Source organism: Oncorhynchus tshawytscha, unplaced genomic scaffold (assembly GCF_018296145.1).
Source record: "Oncorhynchus tshawytscha isolate Ot180627B unplaced genomic scaffold, Otsh_v2.0 Un_scaffold_6196_pilon_pilon, whole genome shotgun sequence".
NCBI lineage: Eukaryota > Metazoa > Chordata > Actinopteri > Salmoniformes > Salmonidae > Oncorhynchus > Oncorhynchus tshawytscha.
In genome coordinates this window covers 118,814-143,379 of record NW_024609747.1, presented here as the reverse complement: position 1 = coordinate 143,379, position 24,566 = coordinate 118,814, and the positions used below count along the sequence as shown (strand labels likewise).

Here is a 24,566-nt window from a genome sequence, read left to right as displayed (position 1 = left end):
CTTTACTAACCGCCAGCAACATTACTATCTACCAGCAACATTACTATCTACCAGAGCATTACTATGTACCAGCAACTTTACTAACTACCAGCAACATTACTGACTACCTGCAACATTACTAACTACTAGCAACGTTACTAACTACCAGCAACATTACTAACTACCAGCAACATTACTATGTACCAGCAACTATGCTAACTACCAGCAACATTACTAACTACCTGAGCCGTTACTATCTACCAGCAACATTACTATCTACCAGCAACATTACTAACTACCAGCAACTTTACTAACTACCAGCAACATTACTAACTACCAGCAACATTACTATCTACCAGAGCCGTTACTATCTACCAGCAACATTACTATCTACCAGCAACATTACTATCTACCAGCAACATTACTAACTACCAGCAACATTACTAACTACCAGCAACATTACTAACTACCAGCAACATTACTATCTACCAGCAACTTTACTAACCGCCAGCAACATTACTATCTACCAGCAACATTACTATCTACCAGAGCAGTTACTATCTACCAGCAACATTACTATCTACCAGAGCCGTTACTATCTACCAGCAACATTACTATCTACCAGCAACATTACTAACTACCAGCAACTTTATTAACTACCAGCAACTTTACTAACTACCAGCAACATTACTATCTACAGAGCCAATACTAACTACCAGCAACATTACTAACTAGCAGAGCCGTGACTATCTACCAGCAACATTACTATCTACCAGCAACATTACTATCTACCAGAGCCGTTACTATCTACCAGCAACATTACTAACTACCAGCAACATTAAACTACCAGCAACATTACTAACTACCAGCAACTTTACTAACTACCAGCAACATTACTAACTACCTGCAACATTACTAACTACTAGCAACATTACTATCTACCAGAGCCTGTTACTATCTACCAGCAACATTACTATGTACCAGCAACATTACTAACTACCTGCAACATTACTAACTACTAGCAACATTACTATCTACCAGAGCCGTTACTATCTACCAGCATCATTACTATGTACCAGCAACTTTACTAACTACCAGCAACATTACTAACTACTAGCAACATTACTAACTACTAGCAACATTACTAACTACTAGCAACATTACTAACTACCAGAGCCGTTACTATCTACCAGCAACGTTACTATCTACCAGCAATTACTATCTACCAGCAACATTACTATCTACCAGCAACATTACTAACTACCAGCAACATTACTAACTACCAGCAACATTACTAACCACCAGCAACATTACTAACTACCAGCAACATTACTATCTACCAGCAACATTACTATCTACCAGCAACATTACTAACTACCAGCAACTTTACTAACCGCCAGCAACATTACTAACAACCTGCAACATTACTAACTACTAGCAACATTACTATCTACCAGAGCCGTTACTATCTACCAGCAACATTACTATGTACCAGCAACATTACTATGTACCAGCAACATTACTAACTACCAGGAACATTACTAACTACCTGCAACATTACTAACTACTAGCAACATTACTATCTACCAGAGCCGTTACTATCTACCAGCATCATTACTATGTACCAGCAACTTTACTAACTACCAGCAACATTACTAACTACTAGCAACATTACTAACTACTAGCAACATTACTAACTACTAGCAACATTACTAACTACCAGCGCCGTTACTATCTACCAGAGCCGTTACTATCTACCAGCAACATTACTATCTACCAGCAACATTACTATCTACCAGCAACATTACTATCTACCAGCAACATTACTATCTACCAGCAACATTACTAACTACCAGCAACATTACTAACCACCAGCAACATTACTATCTACCAGCAACATTACTATCTACCAGCAACATTACTAACCACCAGCAACTTTACTAACCGCCAGCAACATTACTATCTACTAGAGCAGTTACTATCTACCAGCAACATTACTAACTACCAGCAACTTTACTAACTACCAGCAACATTACTATCTACAGAGCCAATACTAACTACCAGCAACATTACTAACTAGCAGAGCCGTTACTATCTACCAGCAACATTACTAACTACCAGCAACATTACTATCTACCAGAGCCGTTACTATCTACCAGCAACATTACTAACTACCAGCAACATTACTAACTACCAGCAACATTACTAACTACCAGCAACATTACTAACTACCAGCAACATTACTAACTACCTGCAACATTACTAACTACCAGCAACATTACTATCTACCAGAGCCGTTACTATCTACCAGCAACATTACTATGTACCAGCAACATTACTAACTACCAGCAACATTACTAACTACCAGAGCAGTTACTATCTACCAGCAACATTACTATGTACCAGCAAGTTTACTAACTACCAGCAACATTACTAACTACCTGCAACATTAACTACTAGCAACATTACTAACTACCAGCAACATTACTAACTACCAGCCACATTACTATCTACCAGAGCCGTTACTATCTACCAGCAACATTACTATCTACCAGCAACATCACTATCTACCAGCCACATTACTATCTATCAGCAACATTACTATCTACCAGCACTTACCTACCAGCAACATTACTAACCACCAGCAACATTACTAACCACCAGCAACATTACTATCTACCAGCAACATTACTATCTACCAGCAACATTACAAACTACCAGCAACTTTACTAACTACCAGCAACATTACTAACTACCAGCAACATTACTAACTACCTGCAACATTACTAACTACTAGCAACATTACTATCTACCAGAGCCGTTACTATCTACCAGCAACATTACTATGTACCAGCAACATTACTATGTACCAGCAACATTACTAACTACCAGGAACATTACTAACTACTAGCAACATTACTATCTACCAGAGCCGTTACTATCTACCAGCATCATTACTATGTACCAGCAACTTTACTAACTACCAGCAACATTACTAACTACTAGCAACATTACTAACTACTAGCAACATTACTAACTACTAGCAACATTACTAACTACCAGCGCCGTTACTATCTACCAGAGCCGTTACTATCTACCAGCAACATTACTATCTACCAGCAACATTACTATCTACCAGCAACATTACTATCTACCAGCAACATTACTAACTACCAGCAACATTACTAACCACCAGCAACATTACTAACCACCAGCAACATTACTATCTACCAGCAACATTACTAACCACCAGCAACTTTACTAACCGCCAGCAACATTACTATCTACTAGAGCAGTTACTATCTACCAGCAACATTACTATCTACCAGCAACATTACTTTGTACCGGCAACTTTACTAACCACCAGCAACATTACTATCTATCTACCAGCAACATTACTATCTACCAGAGCAGTTACTATCTACCAGCAACATTACTATCTACCAGCAACATTACTAACTATAAGCAACTTTACTAACTACCAGCAACATTACTAACTAGCAGAGCCGTTACTATCTACCAGCAACATTACTATCTACAGAGCCACTGCTAACTACCAGCAACATTACTAACTAGCAGAGCCGTTACTATCTACCAGCAACATTACTAACTACCAGCAACATTACTATCTACCAGCAACATTACTTACTACCAGCAACATTACTAACTACCAGCAACATTACTAAATACTAGCAACATTACTATCTACCAGAGCCGTTACTATCTGCCAGCAACATTACTATGTACCAGCAACTTTACTAACTACCAGCAACTTTACTAACTACCAGCAACATTACTGACTACCAGCAACATTACTAACTACTAGCAACGTTACTAACTACCAGCAACATTACTAACTACCAGCAACATTACTATGTACCAGCAACTTTACTAACTACCAGCAACATTACTGACTACCTGCAACATTACTAACTACTAGCAACGTTACTAACTACCAGCAACATTACTAACTACCAGAGCCTTTACTATCTACCAGCAACATTACTATGTACCAGCAACTTTACTAACTACCAGCAACTTTACTATCTACCAGAGCCGGTACTAACTACCAGCAACATTACTATCACCCAGCAGCATTACTATCTACCAGCAACATTACTAACTACCAGAGCAGTTACTATCTACCAGAGCTTACTATCTACCTGCAACTTTACTAACTACTTGCAACATTACTATCTACCAGAGCCGGTACTATCTACCAGCAACAATACTAACTACCACCAACATTACTATCTACAGAGCCACTACTAACTACCAGCAACATTACTAACTAGCAGCAACATTACTAACTACAGAGCCACTACTAACTACCAGCAACATAACTAACTACAGAGCCACTACTAACTACCAGCAACATTACTAACTACCAGCCACATTACTATCTACCAGAGCCGTTACTATCTACCAGCAACATTACTATCTACCAGCAACATCACTATCTACCAGCCACATTACTATCTATCAGCAACATTACTTACTACCATAACTGATCATATTGTTGCAAAGAGTTCTGGGATATTAGAATCCTGTTGTCTTAAACGTTGTCATCCTCAACTCAGCACTAAACTAAATCCAGAAATAATCTAGATTAAAATATGTATAAAATATGCTTTCAAGATACACTATTGCCCATTGTTCCAGTACCTCTTATGAACACAGGCTTCAGACCATGCAACACAAACGTTGGTTTATTATAATTGGTCCATGTCATATAAATCTAAGCAGAGTATGAAATTAAATGTTTATCTTTTTTGTCTTGCAAGACGTTCCAGTACCTGGTATGAGCAGAGACTGCTGTGTGGGGTCCAGTAGAAACACAGGATTCCAGGGATTGGCCAGGAGATGAGTGTCTGGGAGGGAGAAGCAGCACACTACTCTCCTGTCTACCATGTCTTGGAGGAGGATCTTCCCATTCCTCTGCATGATCAGAGCCTGTTAACCAGGGACCATCAGAAACATGATCAGAGCCTGTTAACCAGGGACCATCAGAAACATGACCAGAGCCTGTTAACCAGGGACCATCAGAAACATGACCAGAGCCTGTTAACCAGGGACCATCAGAAACAACAGCAGAGCCTGTTAACCAGGGACCATCAGAAACATGATCAGAGACTGTTAACCAGGGACCATCAGGAAACATGATCAGAGCCTGTTAACCAGGGACCATCAGAAACATGATCAGAGCCTGTTTACCAGGGACCATCAGAAACATGATCAGAGCCTGTTAACCAGGGACCATCAGAAACATGATCAGAGCCTGTTAACCAGGGACCATCAGAAACAACAGCAGAGCCTGTTTCCCAGGGACCATCAGAAACAACAGCAGAGCCTGTTAACCAGGGACCATCAGAAACATGACCAGAGCCTGTTAACCAGGGACCATCAGAAACATGACCAGAGCCTGTTAACCAGGGACCATCAGAAACATGATCAGAGCCTGTTAACCAGGGACCATCAGAAACATGATCAGAGCCTGTTAACCAGGGACCATCAGAAACAACAGCAGAGTCAGATCATGTCAGATAAAATAGGAGAGTTAGAGAAATGTATTTAAGTGTCACTCCACAATGATCCAAACCCCAGATGTTTTGTATCCACATTGTGGACCACTAATAGGGAGTTATGAGACTGTAAAAAGTCGCTTCAGTTCCATATCAGGAGATTATTCTAGAAGATGCAGAATAAGTGGACCTATTAGGACACGTACCCATTAAGCCCACTTCAAACTTTGGATAACAAAATGATCATAAATCATTCTGCTGTTGAAATGCAACTTAATTACTTAAAAATCATACAATGTGATTTTCTGGATTTTTGCTTTAGATTCCGTCTCTGACAGATGAAGTGTACCTATGACAAAAATTACAGACCTCTACATGCTTTGTAAGTAGGAAAACCTGCAAAATCGTCAGTGTATCAAATACTTGTTCTCCCCACTGTAGTCTCCACATTGACTCTGTACCGGTACCCCCTGTATATAGCCTTCACATTGACTCCGTAACGGTATCCCCTGTATATAGCCTCCACATTGACTCTGTACCAGTACCCCCTGTATATAGCCTCCACATTGACTCTGTACCGGTACCCCCTGTATATAGTCTCCACATTGACTCTGTACCAGTACCCCTGTATATAGCCTCCACATTGACTCTGTACCGGTAACCCCTGTATATAGCCTCCACATTGACTCCGTAACGGTATCCCCTGTATATAGCCTCCACATTGACTCTGTACCGGTACCCCCTGTATATAGCCTCCACATTGACCCGTAACGGTACCCCCTGTATATAGCCTCCACATTGACTCTGTACCGGTACCCCCTGTATATAGCCTCCACATTGACTCTGTACCGGTAACCCCTGTATATAGCCTCCACATTGACTCCGTAACGGTATCCCCTGTATATAGCCTCCACATTGACTCTGTACCGGTACCCCTGTATATAGCCTCCACATTGACCCGTAACGGTACCCCCTGTATATAGCCTCCACATTGACTCTGTACCGGTACCCCCTGTATATAGCCTCCACATTGACTCTGTACCGGTAACCCCTGTATATAGCCTCCACATTGACTCTGTACCGGTACCTCCTGTATATAGCCTCCACATTGACTCTGTACCCCCTGTATATAGCCTCCACATTGACTCTGTACCCCCTGTATATAGCCTCCACATTGACTCTGTACCCCCTGTATATAGCCTCCACATTGACTCTGTACCGGTACCCCCTGTATATAGCCTCCACATTGACTCTGTACCGGTACCCCCTGTATATAGCCTCCACATTGACTCTGTACCGGTACCTCCTGTATATAGCCTCCACATTGACTCTGTACCCCCTGTATATAGCCTCCACATTGACTCTGTACCGGTACCCCCTGTATATAGCCTCCACATTGACTCTGTACCGGTAACCCCTGTATATAGCCTCCACATTGACTCTGTACCGGTACCTCCTGTATATAGCCTCCACATTGACTCTGTACCCCCTGTATATAGCCTCCACATTGACTCTGTACCCCCTGTATATAGCCTCCACATTGACTCTGTACCCCCTGTATATAGCCTCCACATTGACTCTGTACCGGTACCCCTGTATATAGCCTCCACATTGACTCTGTACCGGTACCCCCTGTATATAGCCTCCACATTGACTCTGTACCGGTACCTCCTGTATATAGCCTCCACATTGACTCTGTACCCCCTGTATATAGCCTCCACATTGACTCTGTAGCCTCTGGACCCCTGTATATAGCCTCCACATTGACTCTGTACCGGTACCCCCTGTATATAGCCTCCACATTGACTCTGTACCGGTACCCCCTGTATATAGCCTCCACATTGACTCTGTACCGGTACCCCCTATATATAGCCTCCACATTGACTCTGTACTGCCCCCCCCCCCTGTATATAGCCTCCACATTGACTCTGTACCCCCCCCCACCCTGTATATAGCCTCGCTTTTGTTATTTTACTGCTGCTCTTTAATTTGTTACTTTTATTTCATACTTTTGTCTTGTATTTTTCTTAAAACGGCATTGCTGGTTAAGGGCTTGTAAGTAAGCATGTCACTGTAAGGTTGAATTCTCCTAAGATAGGAGTCATAAGATAACTAAGATAGGAGTAGTAAGAGAAGATAGGAGTAGTGATGGTCTGTCATGGATAGACGACAGTGAAACAGAGAAACACACTAGTCCAGCATCACAACATCTAATGAGACTGAGAGATGGACCTGGTGGCCAGAGAGTCAACATTATAAAGCTGATTTACCAGGCGCTGGAGGAATGGAACAGCAGCAGTCACCACAGGGAAACAGCCTGGATCTGATGGTCTGAAACATAGTAGACAGGAAGTTATAGAGGGAGGGGAAACAGCCTGGATCTGATGGTCTGAAAGATAGTAGACAGGAAGTTATAGAGGGAGGGGAAACAGCCTGGATCTGATGGTCTGACAGGAGAGACAGGAAGTTATAGAGGGAGGGGAAACAGCCTGGATCTGATGGTCTGACAGATAGTAGACAGGAAGTTATAGAGGGAGGAGAAACAGCCTGGATCTGATGGTCTGACAGGAGAGACAGGAAGTTATAGAGGGAGGGGAAACAGCCTGGATCTGATGGTCTGACAGGAGAGACAGGAAGTTATAGAGGGAGGGGAAACAGCCTGGATCTGATGGTCTGACAGGATAGTAGACAGGAAGTTATAGAGGAGAGGGAAGTTAAACAGCCTGGATCTGATGGTCTGACAGGAGATAGTAGACAGGAAGTTATAGAGGGAGGGGGGGAAACAGCCTGGATCTGATGGTCTGACAGGAGAGACAGGAAGTTATAGAGGGAGGGGAAACAGCCTGGATCTGATGGTCTGACAGGAGAGACAGGAAGTTATAGAGGGAGGGGAAACAGCCTGGATCTGATGGTCTGAAAGATAGTAGACAGGAAGTTATAGAGGGAGGGGAAACAGTCTGGATCTGATGGTCTGACAGATAGGAGACAGGAAGTTATAGAGGGAGGGGAAACAGCCTGGATCTGATGGTCTGACAGATAGGAGACAGGAAGTTATAGAGCTCTGCATCATGTTTCTATCAATGCTTATGTAATGTAACTTGGTATGGGTTATTCAAGTTAACCTTGTGTAGAACAGAATACTGTAAACCTTTCTGATAGTTGTGTGACATTATGAGAGTCCAGTCCTCTTCCTGCGTCGACTCGATGACATGCTCCACTCTTACATGTGACCAGTAGATGGACCTGTGTGCTGCTGTGGTTCAGACCCTGGCTGTGTAGGGCATCCTCAGTAGCCGTACTAGGCCAGTAATCCACAAATATTATGCTGCTGAACACACTGTCTGCTTCCACTGAGACAACAGACAGAGGAAGACCTACATAATGGAGGAGAGAGATGAGACTTACTGCACATAGTCATATTCACTTAATCCAATTAGGAAATAAATCCATACAGCGCAGCTAGGTCCTTACACAGATAAGAAATAGGCTCCAGGGTCTGTACATATGAAATGGAAACTTATAACTGAGGTAAACAAAACAAAGAAATAAGAAAACATTTACTTTGAAATATTATGGTTGTGTGCTTTTTACCAAGGGCCTCATTTATAAACGTTGCGTATGCATCCAAATATATCCCAAAACATGCACTGGTTCAGGCAGAAGTTGGCATTCATAAAAACTGAACTTGATATTAAATAACAGTTAAATAAAAAATAAAATATGAGAATGTGCTTATCCTCACGCAAACTTTAGACCAATGGTCACCAACCGGTCAATCGACTGGCCGATCTTCAAGGCATTCCTAGTCGACCACCAAACATTTCGGTAGAAAAGCCAACGATAAAGACTTGCACTCCTTTTTGTTTTTATTCCTATAGGTGCACTTGATTCAGAAGCCCTGTTGACGGTAGGTGCACTTGATTCAGAAGCCCTGTTGACGGTAGGTGCACTTGATTCAGAAGCCCTGTTGGCGGTAGGTGCACTTGATTCAGAAGCCCTGTTGACGGTAGGTGCACTTGATTCAGAAGCCCTGTTGGCGGTAGGTGCACTTGATTCAGAAGCTCTGTTGACGGTAGGTGCACTTGATTCAGAAGCTCTGTTGGCGGTAGGTGCACTTGATTCAGAAGCCCTGTTGGTCTGTTGACGGTAGGTGCACTTGATTCAGAAGACCTGTTGGCGGTAGGTGCACTTGATTCAGAAGTCCGGTTGACGGTAGGTGCACTTGATTCAGAAGCCCTGTTGGCGGTAGGTGCACTTGATTCAGAAGCTCTGTTGGCGGTAGGTGCACTTGATTCAGAAGCTCTGTTGACGGTAGGTGCACTTGATTCAGAAGCTCTGTTGGCGGTAGGTGCACTTGATTCAGAAGCCCTGTTGGCGGTAGGTGCACTTGATTCAGAAGCCCTGTTGGCGGTAGGTGCACTTGATTCAGAAGCCCTGTTGGCGGTAGGTGCACTTGATTCAGAAGCCCTGTTGGCGGTAGGTGCACTTGATTCAGAAGCTCTGTTGACGGTAGGTGCACTTGATTCAGAAGCCCTGTTGGCGGTAGGTGCACTTGATTCAGAAGCCCTGTTGGCGGTAGGTGCACTTGATTCAGAAGCCCTGTTGGCGGTAGGTGCACTTGATTCAGAAGCCCTGTGGCGGTAGGTGCACTTGATTCAGAAGCCCTGTTGACGGTAGGTGCACTTGATTCAGAAGCTCTGTTGGCGGTAGGTGCACTTGATTCAGAAGCCCTGTTGACGGTAGGTGCACTTGATTCAGAAGACCTGTTGGCGGTAGGTGCACTTGATTCAGAAGTCCGGTTGACGGTAGGTGCACTTGATTCAGAAGCCCTGTTGGCGGTAGGTGCACTTGATTCAGAAGCTCTGTTGGCGGTAGGTGCACTTGATTCAGAAGCTCTGTTGACGGTAGGTGCACTTGATTCAGAAGCTCTGTTGGCGGTAGGTGCACTTGATTCAGAAGCTCTGTTGGCGGTAGGTGCACTTGATTCAGAAACCCTGTTGGCGGTAGGTGCACTTGATTCAGAAGCCCTGTTGGCGGTAGGTGCACTTGATTCAGAAGCCCTGTTGGCGGTAGGTGCACTTGATTCAGAAGCCCTGTTGGCGGTAGGTGCACTTGATTCAGAAGCCCTGTTGGCGGTAGGTGCACTTGATTCAGAAGCTCTGTTGACGGTAGGTGCACTTGATTCAGAAGCCCTGTTGACGGTAGGTGCACTTGAGTCAGAAGCCCTGTTGACGGTAGGTGCACTTGATTCAGAAGCTCTGTTGGCGGTAGGTGCACTTGATTCAGAAGCCCTGTTGGCGGTAGGTGCACTTGATTCAGAAGCCCTGTTGGCGGTAGGTGCACTTGATTCAGAAGCCCTGTTGACGGTAGGTGCACTTGATTCAGAAGCCCTGTTGGCGGTAGGTGCACTTGATTCAGAAGCCCTGTTGGCGGTAGGTGCACTTGATTCAGAAGCCCTGTTGGCGGTAGGTGCACTTGATTCAGAAGCCCTGTTGGCGGTAGGTGCACTTGATTCAGAAGCCCTGTTGGCGGTAGGTGCACTTGATTCAGAAGCCCTGTTGGCGGTAGGTGCACTTGATTCAGAAGCCCTGTTGGCGGTAGGTGCACTTGATTCAGAAGCCCTGTTGACGGTAGGTGCACTTGATTCAGAAGCCCTGTTGGCGGTAGGTGCACTTGATTCAGAAGCTCTGTTGACGGTAGGTGCACTTGATTCAGAAGCCCTGTTGACGGTAGGTGCACTTGATTCAGAAGACCTGTTGGCGGTAGGTGCACTTGATTCAGAAGTCCGGTTGACGGTAGGTGCACTTGATTCAGAAGCCCTGTTGGCGGTAGGTGCACTTGATTCAGAAGCTCTGTTGGCGGTAGGTGCACTTGATTCAGAAGCTCTGTTGACGGTAGGTGCACTTGATTCAGAAGCTCTGTTGGCGGTAGGTGCACTTGATTCAGAAGCCCTGTTGGCGGTAGGTGCACTTGATTCAGAAGCCCTGTTGGCGGTAGGTGCACTTGATTCAGAAGCCCTGTTGGCGGTAGGTGCACTTGATTCAGAAGCCCTGTTGGCGGTAGGTGCACTTGATTCAGAAGCTCTGTTGACGGTAGGTGCACTTGATTCAGAAGCTCTGTTGGCGGTAGGTGCACTTGATTCAGAAGCCCTGTTGACGGTAGGTGCACTTGATTCAGAAGACCTGTTGGCGGTAGGTGCACTTGATTCAGAAGTCCGGTTGACGGTAGGTGCACTTGATTCAGAAGCCCTGTTGGCGGTAGGTGCACTTGATTCAGAAGCTCTGTTGGCGGTAGGTGCACTTGATTCAGAAGCTCTGTTGACGGTAGGTGCACTTGATTCAGAAGCTCTGTTGGCGGTAGGTGCACTTGATTCAGAAGCCCTGTTGGCGGTAGGTGCACTTGATTCAGAAGCCCTGTTGGCGGTAGGTGCACTTGATTCAGAAGCCCTGTTGGCGGTAGGTGCACTTGATTCAGAAGCCCTGTTGGCGGTAGGTGCACTTGATTCAGAAGCCCTGTTGGCGGTAGGTGCACTTGATTCAGAAGCTCTGTTGACGGTAGGTGCACTTGATTCAGAAGCCCTGTTGACGGTAGGTGCACTTGAGTCAGAAGCCCTGTTGACGGTAGGTGCACTTGATTCAGAAGCTCTGTTGGCGGTAGGTGCACTTGATTCAGAAGCCCTGTTGGCGGTAGGTGCACTTGATTCAGAAGCCCTGTTGGCGGTAGGTGCACTTGATTCAGAAGCCCTGTTGACGGTAGGTGCACTTGATTCAGAAGCCCTGTTGGCGGTAGGTGCACTTGATTCAGAAGCTCTGTTGGCGGTAGGTGCACTTGATTCAGAAGCCCTGTTGACGGTAGGTGCACTTGATTCAGAAGCCCTGTTGGCGGTAGGTGCACTTGATTCAGAAGTCCGGTTGACGGTAGGTGCACTTGATTCAGAAGCCCTGTTGGCGGTAGGTGCACTTGATTCAGAAGCTCTGTTGGCGGTAGGTGCACTTGATTCAGAAGCCCTGTTGACGGTAGGTGCACTTGATTCAGAAGCCCTGTTGGCGGTAGGTGCACTTGATTCAGAAGCCGGTTGACGGTAGGTGCACTTGATTCAGAAGCCCTGTTGGCGGTAGGTGCACTTGATTCAGAAGCTCTGTTGACGGTAGGTGCACTTGATTCAGAAGCCCTGTTGACGGTAGGTGCACTTGATTCAGAAGCTCTGTTGACGGTAGGTGCACTTGATTCAGAAGCCCTGTTGACGGTAGGTGCACTTGATTCAGAAGCCCTGTTGGCGGTAGGTGCACTTGATTCAGAAGCCCTGTTGGCGGTAGGTGCACTTGATTCAGAAGCCCTGTTGACGGTAGGTGCACTTGATTCAGAAGCCCTGTTGGCGGTAGGTGCACTTGATTCAAAAGCCCTGTTGGCGGTAGGTGCACTTGATTCAGAAGCCCTGTTGGCGGTAGGTGCACTTGATTCAGAAGCCCTGTTGGCGGTAGGTGCACTTGATTCAGAAGCCCTGTTGGCGGTAGGTGCACTTGATTCAGAAGCCCTGTTGGCGGTAGGTGCACTTGAATCAGAAGCCCTGTTGGCGGTAGGTGCACTTGATTCAGAAGCCCTGTTGGCGGTAGGTGCACTTGATTCAGAAGCCCTGTTGACGGTAGGTGCACTTGATTCAGAAGCCCTGTTGACGGTAGGTGCACTTGATTCAGAAGCCCTGTTGACGGTAGGTGCACTTGATTCAAAAGCCCTGTTGACGGTAGGTGCATTTGATTCAAAAGCCATGTTGGCGGTAGGTGCACTTGATTCAGAAGCCCTGCGCTCTGGGTAGACAGTGTTCCCAATTTAACCCTTTAATTTGTCTGAAAAGACAAATTCCGCCTACCCAGAAGGTCTGTAGCTAAATTGAGTGCCGCTGGCCAATCGGATAGCTCAAATCACCGTGCCTACAGCTTCCACGATCCCGGCCACAGCAAGGTTTGATACTAGCCTACAGCTTCCACGATCCCGGCCACAGCAAGGTTTGATACTAGCCTAAAGCTTCCACGATCCCGGCCACAGCAAGGTTTGATACTAGCCTACAGCTTCCACGATCCCGGCCACAGCAAGGTTTGATACTAGCCTAAAGCTTCCATGATCCCGGCCACAGCAAGGTTTGATACTAGCCTAAAGCTTCCACGATCCCGGCCACAGCAAGGTTTGATACTAGCCTACAGCTTCCACGATCCCGGCCACAGCAAGGTTTGATACTAGCCTAAAGCTTCCACGATCCCGGCCACAGCAAGGTTTGATACTAGCCTAAAGCTTCCACGATCCCGGCCACAGCAAGGTTTGATACTAGCCTAAAGCTTCCACGATCCCGGCCACAGCAAGGTTTGATACTAGCCTACAGCTTCCACGATCCCTGCCACAGCAAGGTTTGATACTAGCCTACATAAGATCGCATAACTTTTAAATCATGATCAGAGAAAGACTACAGCAAAGAGCTGCTGTTTTTATGAGTGAATTCATGTTTAAGTTTTTATTCATTACTGTCAACACTGTTTTTATTCACTACTGTCAGCACTGTTTTTATTCACCACTGTCAACACTGTTTTTATTCACTACTGTCAACACTGTTTTTATTCACTACTGTCAACACTGTTTTTATTCACTACTGTCAACACTGTTTTTATTCACTACTGTCAGCACTGTTTTTATTCACTACTGTCAACACTGTTTTTATTCACTACTGTCAACACTGTTTTTATTCACTACTGTCAACACTGTTTATTCACTACTGTCAGCACTGTTTTTATTCACTACTGTCAACACTGTTTTTATTCACCACTGTCAGCACTGTGTTTATTCACCACTGTCAGCACTGTTTTTATTCACTACTGTCAACACTGTTTTTATTCACTACTGTCAACACTGTTTTTATTCAACTTTATTACAAAACATAAAATGTGCTTCTCTACTTCCACTCTTGCTGCAGCGAATGAATAGCAAAGTGTATCGATAACCCTGCATTTGTACTATTATTAACAACCAGTGGTGTGTATTCATGGAAGCCACGGGAAGCCAAGCTTCCCCAAAAATGTACCAAGAAAAAAAAACAATGATCTTTTTTCTCTCTCTGTTTCATAATTCTCCTTCAATTCGCATGAGGCTGAATGTATCTCACCGGAAAAAGCATCCAAGCGAGCGAAACAGTGCCCTTCTGTCTCTTTATGTGTAGGCCAACTATCTGTTGCGGTCTGGTCAAAAAGTATGACATTGTTGCCGCCGATAGCATTGCAAAGGAAGCCAGCAAGCACTTGGCCTCCATTGATTAAAAAAAAAGTATATAATTGTCACGTCTACTCCCACTCTGGTGCTCAACGTCGCCAATCTAACCATCGTCCCAGGCAACCCATCATTACACACAACGGCCTCCGGTAGCTCTAACGCCACGACCCCACCATCTCCTGGTCAAGAAAGGAGATCACTGCCTGGGCACCCGGATGACAGAAGACCTTGTGGTTCCACGTCAGTTGAGATGTGAGGTTTACCAGTTGAGGTTTACCAGGATCTCAGGGGGGTTTTGTCCAAGACCCGCACCACCTGTCTCCCTCCTCATCGCATCTGGGACTGTTCCATCAACCTGCTTACAGACTCTGCGCAGCCGCATCTACCCCCTGTCAAGGGCTCAAACCAAGGCTATGGAGGCCCTCCAACAGGGTTTCATCAGCCCATCCACCTGCCCTGTGTCAGCAGGTTTCTTCTTCGTGGCCAAGAAGGAGGGGTGTCTTTCTCTGTGTATTGTCTACAGAGGTCTCAATGCCATCACCACCAAGTACCGTTAGCAACTCCTGTTTTTGCCGGCCGACCAAACTGCTCCGTGGGGCTCATTTTTTTATTAAGTTGGACCTGCGGAGGCCTACAATTTCATCCTCATCCGGGAGGGGGATGAATGGAAGACGGCCTTCAGCATGATGTCTGGGCACTCCGTCGGTGTTCCAGGCATTTGTTAACGAGGTGTTCTGGGACATGCCTGGGCATCATGTGGTCGTGTATATCGATGACATCCTGATCTACTCAGCCAACTTGGATGATCACGTCGCCCACATCCAGGACGTCCTGGAACGCCTCCTGGAGAACCATCTGTATATCAAAGCGGAGAAGTGCCAGTTCCTTCTTGGGATATCGGATCAGCCCGCAGGGAGTGGTTCTGGAGGAGAGGAAGGTCGATGCAGTTAGGTCATAGCCAGTCCCAACCACCATAAAGGGACTACATAAATGTTGGGGGTTTGCCAACTTCCACCACCGCTTCATCAGGAAGCTCCATCACCTCTGCTCTCAACTCTCTCCTTAAAGGTGGTCCCCCGGAAGTTGGTGTGGAGTTCTGCAGCTTATGAGGCCTTACGCCTACTGAAGGGGCGTTTCACCTCTGCCCCGTTGCTGAAACCCCCAGATCCTACGTTGCCCTTCGTGGTGGAGGTGGACACCTCAGAAGTGGGTGTGGGGGCTGTCCTGTCACACCATCAAGGTAATCCACAAAAATTGTATCCATGTGCATACTACTCTAAAAAACTGTCTCCTGCAGAAAGGAACTATGACGTCGGTGACAGGGAGCTCCTGGTGGGGAAGTTGCATTAGAGGAGTGGAGACACTGGCTGGAGGGAACCACGGACCCGTTTCTCATCCTCATTGACCATTGGAACCTGGAGTACATAAGGAGTACGTATGGAGAGCCTTCATGGAGAAGTTGGGGGTCACAGTCAACGTACCGGCCTCAGTCCAAAGAGCAGGTGGAGAGGACCAATCAGGAGCTGGGGAGGTTCCTGAGGAGTCACTGACAGGACTGACAGGGGTAGTGGCCCGGTTCCCTGGGCGGAGTACAGTTGGTCGGAAGTTTACATACTTCCGCTCCGGTGCTCAGCGTTGCCTGTCTCCTAACCCCCGGCCCTGGCAACAATCATTACGCACAACTGCGACCCATCATGAGGCATACCTGGACTTCATCACACAATGATTACTTCCTCTTTATCTAGTACTCTGCTGTATCACCCATTAGGGAGTATTGTTTCCTTTTTTCATGTTTAGACGCGTTCCTTTTAAACACACCAACTGCACCTGCTTCCTGACTCCCTGCGTCTCCATTACAATAATAATAGCCAATCAGCGTTGAGCTGAACTGTGAATGGTCCTGGCACACCAAAAAAATAGAGAGAGAAAAGTGTCAAGGGAAGCCAGTTTGGTTTTGGCTTCACTCCAATTACATCACATCGAGAGCAATACATCATTGACAGAAACAACTTGAATTGTTGTATCTCGTTGCCTTGTTGTCCTCCGGTGGCTAGTGTTTGGTTCTTATTTTTCAGAGTAAATAACTCACGGACACTAGAGAAGCTTAACCAAGTTTAATTCTTCCCAGAGTGTCTTTACAGCTATAATTCAGACAACCCAACATTTCTCCCATCACAGGTATATATATATTCCCCTTAAGACACTCCTTCTCTCCAATCCTTACATCTTATGGTTCCACAGGAAGAGGGTAACAGGATACTAAACCCTTATTACTCCCTTCAGGGGATCTGACCCCACCTCCTGACCTCAACCCCTCCTTCTGTCTCCCCTATAGCAATCCTTTGATCTCCTCCCGTCCACCCAGTACATTCCCACAGCCACTCTGTTTTTCTACAGATCTCACTTCTTAATATACTATGCGTCTGATCTATCATGTCTTTAATAGCTCAATGTTCAAAATTTCGAATCCAACACTAGCTAGCAAAAATTGTCCCTTTCCTAAATTAGCTATGGATGGCGATAGCGATTTGGACTTGTGGTTTTACTTAATTTTCCGTACTGGCCAATGATTATAAGGACGATTCAGATCCAACTATTAATTCATACATTGTTTTTGCCCCTGGACTGAGAGGATGGAAGTTGAATATGCAGAAGGCTAATGTTAACTAGCTAACATTGGCTATCAAAACAAAGAGTTGCACACTCTATATAACCTCCCAGTAATTTATTGGGTAAAAAAAACACCAATGTTGTTTCAGCATCACTGTGACTTCTTCTGACCCTGAAGAAAGCAGTGATGCCGAAACATTTTTATTTTTAAATAAACCTTCGGGAGAGACGAAGGTCGAAAGCCATGCGTCCTCCGAAACACAACCCAACCAACCAAACTGCTTCTTAACTTCTTCGATATAGGGGGCGCTCTTTTAATTTTTGGATGAAAAACGTTCCCGTTTTAAACAAGATATTTTGTCACGAAAAGATGCTCGACTATGCATATAATTGACAGCTTTGGAAAGAAAACACTCTGACGTTTCCAAAACTGCAAAGATATTGTCTGTGAGTGCCACAGAGCTGATGTTACAGAAAAAAAACAGATAAAAATACAATCAGGAAGTGACGCATTTTTTTAAACCGCCTCATGGCAATGACTTATATGGCTGTGGAGGAGCTAGGAGTCAGCTTACCTTTTCCACATTTTCCCCAAGGTGTCTGCAGCATTGTGACGTATTTGTAGGCATATCATTGGAAGATTGACCATAAGAGACTACATTTACCAGGTGGTCGCTTGGTGTCCTCCGTCGCAATTATTGCGTAATCTCCAGCTGCAGTATTTTTCCGTTGTCTTCTGATGAGAAGCCAGCTGCCACCACTGATAGATTATCGAATAGATATGTGAAAAACACCTTGAGGATTGATTCTAAACAACGTTTGCCATGTTTCTGTCAATATTATGGAGCTAATTTGGAAAAAAGTTTGGCGTTGTAAGTGACTGCATTTTCATTTTTTTTCTTAGCCAAACGTGATGAACAAAACGGAGCTATTTCTCTTACACAAATAATCTTTTTGGAAAAAATGAACATTTGCTATCTAACTGAGAGTCTCGTCATTGAAAACATCCAAAGTTCTTCAAAGGTAAATGATTTTATTTGAATGCTTTTCTTGTTTTTGTGAAAATGTTGCATGCTGAATGCTAGGCTTAATGCTATGCTATGCTAGGCTATCAATACTCTTACACAAATGCTTGTGTAGCTTTGGTTAAAGCATATTTTGAAAATCTGAGATGACAGTGTTGTTAACAAAAGGCTAAGCTTGTGTTTGAATATATTTATTTCATTTAATTTGCGATTTTCATGAATAGGAAAAGTTGCGTTATGGTAATGAGCTTGAGGCTATGATTACGCTCCCGGATACGGGATTGCTCGACGCTAGAGGTTAACACAGTGCGCATCCAACCTGGAAGCCAGCCACACCAATGTGTCGGAGGAAACATAGCGCACCTGGCGACCTTAGTTAGCATGCACTGCGCCTGGCCCGCCACAGGAGTCACTGGTGCACGATGAGACAAGGATATCCCTACCGGCCAAGCCCTCCCTAACCCGGACGACACTAGGCCAATTGTGCGTCGCCCCACGGACCTCCCGGTCGCGGCCGGCTGCAACAGAGCCTGGGCGCGAACCCAGAGTCTCTGGTGGCACAGCTAGTGCTAGGATGCAGTCCCCACGGACCTCCCGGTCGCGGCCGGCTGCGACAGAGCCTGGGATATACCCAGAGTCTCTGGTGGCACAGCTAGCGCTGCGATGCGGTCCCCACGGACCTCCCGGTCGCGGCCGGCTGCGACAGAGCCTGGGCTGAACACAGAGTCTCTGGTGGCACAGCTAGTACTGTGATGCAGTCCCCTAGACCACCCGGGAGGCCCCATCTATTTTATTTTAACCCCTTTTTCATGGTACCCAATTGGAAGTTACAGTCGTGTCTCATCGCTGCAACTCCCGTACGGCTCAGGAGAGGCAAAGGTTGAGAGCCGTGCATCCTCCGAAACACAACCAAACCAGGCCGCACTGCTTCTTGACACAATGCCAACTTAACCCGGAAGCCAGCCGCACCAATGTGTCGGAGGAAACACCGTGCACCTGGCAACCGTGTCAGCGTGCACTGCGTCACTCTGGAGGCCCTACGTTGGTTGTTTTTTACCCAAAAAGTTACTGGGAGGTTTTATATATACAGTGGGGAGAACAAATATTTGATACACTGCCGATTTTGCAGGTTATCCTACTTACAAAGCATGTAGAGGTCTGTAATTTTTATCAGAGGTACACTTCAACTGTGAGAGATGGAATCTAAAACAAAAATCCAGAAAATGACATTGTACGATTTTTAAGTAATTCATTTGCATTTTATTGCATGACATAAGTATTTGATCACCTACCAACCAGTAAGAATTACGGCTCTCACAGACCTGTTAGTTTTTCTTTAAGAAGCACTCCTGTTCTCCACTCATTACCTATAAACCTACAAAATCTGCAGTGTATCAAATACTTGTTCTCCCCACTGTATATGGAGTGTGCAACTGTCTTTGTTGTCATAGCTTCCAGGTTATTCTCCGTTAATCAGCACCTCTACACTAAATCATTTTCTCTGGGTGTGCACCAGTTCATGCTTTTCATTAAACTAGCTAACTTTCCCATGAAAGGAAGTTAGGCTAGCGAGCAAGCATTTTAGCCAGGTAGCCTTGGACAACAAAATAAAAGTGTGTACTGTATGACAGAGTCATAGACCGTTTCGTCAACATGAAAGAGAGGAGGATTGGCGTTGGCGTTTCTCTACCAGTAGGTGCCGGAGGCAGCTCCTGTTTTCTTTGTGACTTGCGGTAACATTAACTTGCTTGACCGTGCTGTAGGTCATGTAACTGTTTGTTACATGCAATATGCTTTGTGGACTCCACCGGACAGAGGTTGCTCTCTTTATTCAGCCACTATGTCTTCTTATTGTCTCCGCCTTAGGCCTATATACCACGGTGGCATATGAACAAACAGATTACAGAGCAAACAAAATTCATCACAAAACATAGGTTGTAATATGGCTTCCCCAGTGATTTTACCCATGCACCACTACCCTTTCTCTGGTCTTGGAAACAACATGAATTTGTGCATGAAGCAGATGCGATGCAACTCCAGTTTCGCCATCAGGTGGAACCAGTAGCGATGCCTGGGTAAAATCACTGGGGAAGCCAAGACAGAAATAAAAGCCATATTCCAACCTGTGTTGTGATAATTGCGTTGTTTGCTCTATAACCTGTTAGTTCATATGCCTCGCCACCGTGATGTATAGGCCTAAGACCGAGACAAAACATTCTTGAATTCAAACTGTATTTTTACAGGTCCACAACAATGTGCAATTATTTTAGTCTTTCAGAAACAGACAGATAGGCTACAGCAAATGTCAGTGCAAAAGGAAACATGCCAACCCCTTCAAAGACGTGATCAAGTTCACCATGAATTGATATTTCCTTAGATACTGTCTTGGCCTAATTCCAATACTTCCAAAGCACACAGCAAATGAGGGTGTTATTGTTTTCCAAGCGGAGTTTTAATGCTCGTTCACACGTACACAGGTTTACCAAAGGTCTGATTTAGAACTGGACACTTCATCAATCTCAACATTATTGTGCATGCGCAGTCTTTTCAGAAAGGGCCACACAGATATTTAGTGTAACATTTAGGTAACTGTGTGCACAGTGAACTCACCTAAGTGTCTGTCCCAGACAGTGACCAGTCCAGTAACCAGTCCCAGAGTTATGTGTCTAGTACAGCTGCTAACAGCAGAACACAGGATCTCCTGGGCATTAGGCCACAACGCATCAGGCTTGGGCTCCGGGTCTGGAACAAAGAGACAACATGATGAGAAGCTACTTTTGGGGCGGCAGGTAGGTTAGCGGTTAGAGCGTTGGGCCAGTAACTGAAAGGTTGCTGGATTGAATCCCCGAGCTGACAAGGTAAAAATCGTTCTGTCGTTCTGCCCCTGAACAAGGCAATAAACCCACTGTTCCCTGGTAGGCCGTCATTGTAAATAAGAATGTGTTCTTATTAACTGACTTGTCTAGTTAAATAAAGGTAAAAAATTGTTTTTAATAAACATTTTTAAAGCTGCAACACTGCTGGCCTCCTGCTGGTCATGAACATATACTACACCCAGAACATTGTGGTAATATACTGAAGGGGCTGTATACAGTAGAAGGGCCTGTATTCATAAAGCCTTTCAGAGTCTAGGATCAGTTCCCCCCTGTCCATGTAATTATATTTGTAATAATCTCAATGATAAAACTGATCCTAGATCAGACACTTGAATACAAACTCAGGATCTTTTTTAACATCACAGATCCTATTGTTATCGCATAGTACATGTGACTAAATGACCCTCAACCTACCTGGTTTGTCTCTGGGAGCTTTACACAGTAAGTACTGCAGCAGATTGTGTCTGCCGCTCCACCACAGACACACAGCTACAGCCACTCCTCCTGGAGAGAGAGACAGACAGGCGACATGGAATCAGTTGTCCTGAGTCTGCTCTGAACTGCCAGGACCTAGGACCAATAGTATAATAGTATCACTGAACTGGGGTGGCAGGTAGCCTAGTGGTTAGAGCATTGGGCCAGTAACCGAAAGGTTGCTAGATCAAATCCCCGAGCTTACAAGGTAAAACTCTGTCGTTCTGCCCCTGAACAAGGCAGTTAACCCACTGCTCCTAGGCTGTCACTGTAAATAAGAATGTGTTCTTAACTGACTTGCCTAGTGAAATAAAAATAAACTGCCAGGACCTAGGAACAATAGTATCTCTTGACCAATTCATGAAAATAGTCATACCTTCTAGCTGCATTGTGGACCCTATTCAAACTAAACTACTGAAAGAGCTGCTTCCTGTGCTTGGCCCTCCTCTGTTGAACATAATAAATGGGTCCCTAACTGTCGGATGTGAACCAAACTCACTAAAAAGTGGTGGTAATAAAGCCTCTCTTGAAAAAGTCAAACTTTTACCTGGAAAATGTTTTTAAAAACTATCGGCCTACAGTACCAGTCAAAAGTTGACACACCTACTCATTCAAGGTTTACCTTTATTTTTACTACTTTCTACATTGAAAAATAATAGTGAAGACACATTTTACATGTTCCTATCCAATTGTGTTTTTTTGTTTGTTTCTTTGCGTTGTTTGTAATGTATTTTTTAAACTTATTTTGTACATAATGTTGCTGCTACCATCTCTTATGACCAAAAATAACTTCTGGACATCAGAACTTTGATTACTGACCACGAACTGGCAGAATACCTTTCCTTTAACGAGCCTGACGTGAATGACATACTGTTTTCCCGGGAACAGGCCCAAATCCGTTATTTGCATGACGAGAAGGCAGAGAAAAATAAAATCGATGACCTACGCATAATAATATAAGAATTAAAGCAGGAAGCACCAGTGACTCGGTCTATAAAAAAGTGGTCAGATGAAGCAGATGCTAAGCTACAGGAATGTTTTGCTAGTACAGACAGGAATATGTTCCGGGATTCCTCCGATGGCATTGAGGAGTATACCACCACAGACATTGGCTTTATCAATAAGTGCATTGATGACGTCGTCCCCACAGTGACAGTACGTACATACCCCAACCAGAAGCCATAGATTACAGGCAACATCCGCACTGAGCTAAAGGCTAGAGCTGCCGCTTTCAAGGAGCGGGACTAACCCTGAAGCTGATAACAAATCCCAATATGCCCTCCGACAACCAGCAAAGCGTCAATATAGGACTAAGATTGAATCGTACGACACCGGCTCTGACGCTCGTCGGATGTGGCAGGGCATGCAAACCATTACAGACTACAAAGGGAAAACTACTTCTATGCTCGCTTGCTCGCTTCGAGGCAAATAATACGTTGGAAGTTTACAAACACTTAGGTTGGAATCATTAAAACTCATTTTTCATCCACCACAAATGTCTTGTTAACAAACTATAGTTTTGGCAAGTCGGTTAGGACATCTACTTGTGTATGACACAAGTAATTTTTCCAACATGTCACGTTCTGACCTTAGTTCTTTTATTATGTCTTTATTTTAGTATGGTCAGGGCGTGAGTTGGGTGGGTTGTCTATGTTTGGTTTTCTAGTTTCTAGTGTCGTTAGTGGTCTCTGATTGAGAATCATACTTTGGTAGCCTGTTTCCACCTGGGTTTCGTGGTGATTCTTTTCTGCTCTGTGTTTTGTATTTCCCCGTTCAGGACTGTTTCGTTTCGTTCTCGTTTTTGTTTTGTGTTCATATAATAAATACAATATGGACACTTACCACGCTGCTCATTGGTCCTCCGATCCTTCTTACTACTCCTCCTCAGAAGAGGAGGACGAGAATCGTTACACAACAATTGTTTATAGACAGATTATTTCACTGTATCACAATTCCAGTGGGTCAGAAGTTACATACACTAAGTTGACTATGCCTTTAAAAAGCTTGGAAAATTCCAGAAAATGATGTCATGGCTGTAGAAGCTTCTGATAGGCTAATTGACATCATTTGAGTCAATTGGAGGTGTACCTGTGAATATATTTCAAGGCCTACCTTCAAACTCAGTGCCTCTTTGCTTGACATCATGGGAAAATCAAAAGAAATCATAAATCAGCCAAGACCTCAGAAAAAACTATTGTAGACCTCCACAAGTCTAGTTCATCCTTGGGAGCAATTTCCAAACGCCTGAAGGTACCATGTTCATAAGTACAAACAATAGTACGCAAGTATAAACACCATGGGACCACGCAGCCGTCATACCACTCAGGAAGGAGAGGTGTTCTGTCTCCTAGAGATGAACGTACTTTTGTGCAAAAAGTGCAAATCAATCCCAGAACAACAGCAAAGGACCTTGTGAAGATGCTGGAGGAAACAGGTACAAAAGTACAAAAGTATCTATATCCACAGTAAAACAAGTCCTATATCGACATAACCTGAAAGGCTGCTCAGCAAGGAAGAAGCCGCTGCTTCAAAACCGCCATTAAAAAAGCTAGACTACGGTTAGCAACTGCACATGAGGACAAAGATTTTTATTATTTTTTTACCCCTTTTTCTCCCCAATTTCTTTGTATTCAATTGTTTTTAGTAGCTACTATCTTGTCTCATCGCTACAACTCCCGTACGGGCTCGGGAGAGACGAAGGTTGAAAGTCATGCTTCCTCCAATACACAACCCAACCAAGCTGCACTGCTTCTTAACACAGCGCGCATCCAACCCGGAAGCCAGCCGCACCAATGTGTCGGAGGAAACACAGGAGTCGCTGGTGCGCG

General features: G+C 44.8%; 1 protein-coding gene across 5 annotated transcripts in view; it reads right to left on the bottom strand.

Moving 5' to 3' along the window:
- wdr93 (WD repeat domain 93) overlaps positions 1–24,566 on the bottom strand; it is a 55,383-nt gene that overhangs the window by 5,799 nt on the left and 25,018 nt on the right. For 4 of the 5 annotated variants that reach the window (XM_042317519.1, XM_042317521.1, XM_042317520.1 and 1 more), the window contains exons 9-13: positions 21,679–21,768; positions 20,999–21,130; positions 8,650–8,875; positions 7,772–7,832; positions 4,776–4,932 (exon numbers count right to left, since the gene is read on the bottom strand). In XM_042317519.1, coding sequence (XP_042173453.1) covers positions 4,776–4,932; positions 7,772–7,832; positions 8,650–8,875; positions 20,999–21,130; positions 21,679–21,768 — 666 coding nt within the window. Of the gene's footprint in view, positions 1–4,775; positions 4,933–7,771; positions 7,833–8,254; positions 8,531–8,649; positions 8,876–20,998; positions 21,131–21,678; positions 21,769–24,566 lie in introns of those variants that run through there. The other variant, XM_042317523.1, reaches the window with a different exon arrangement.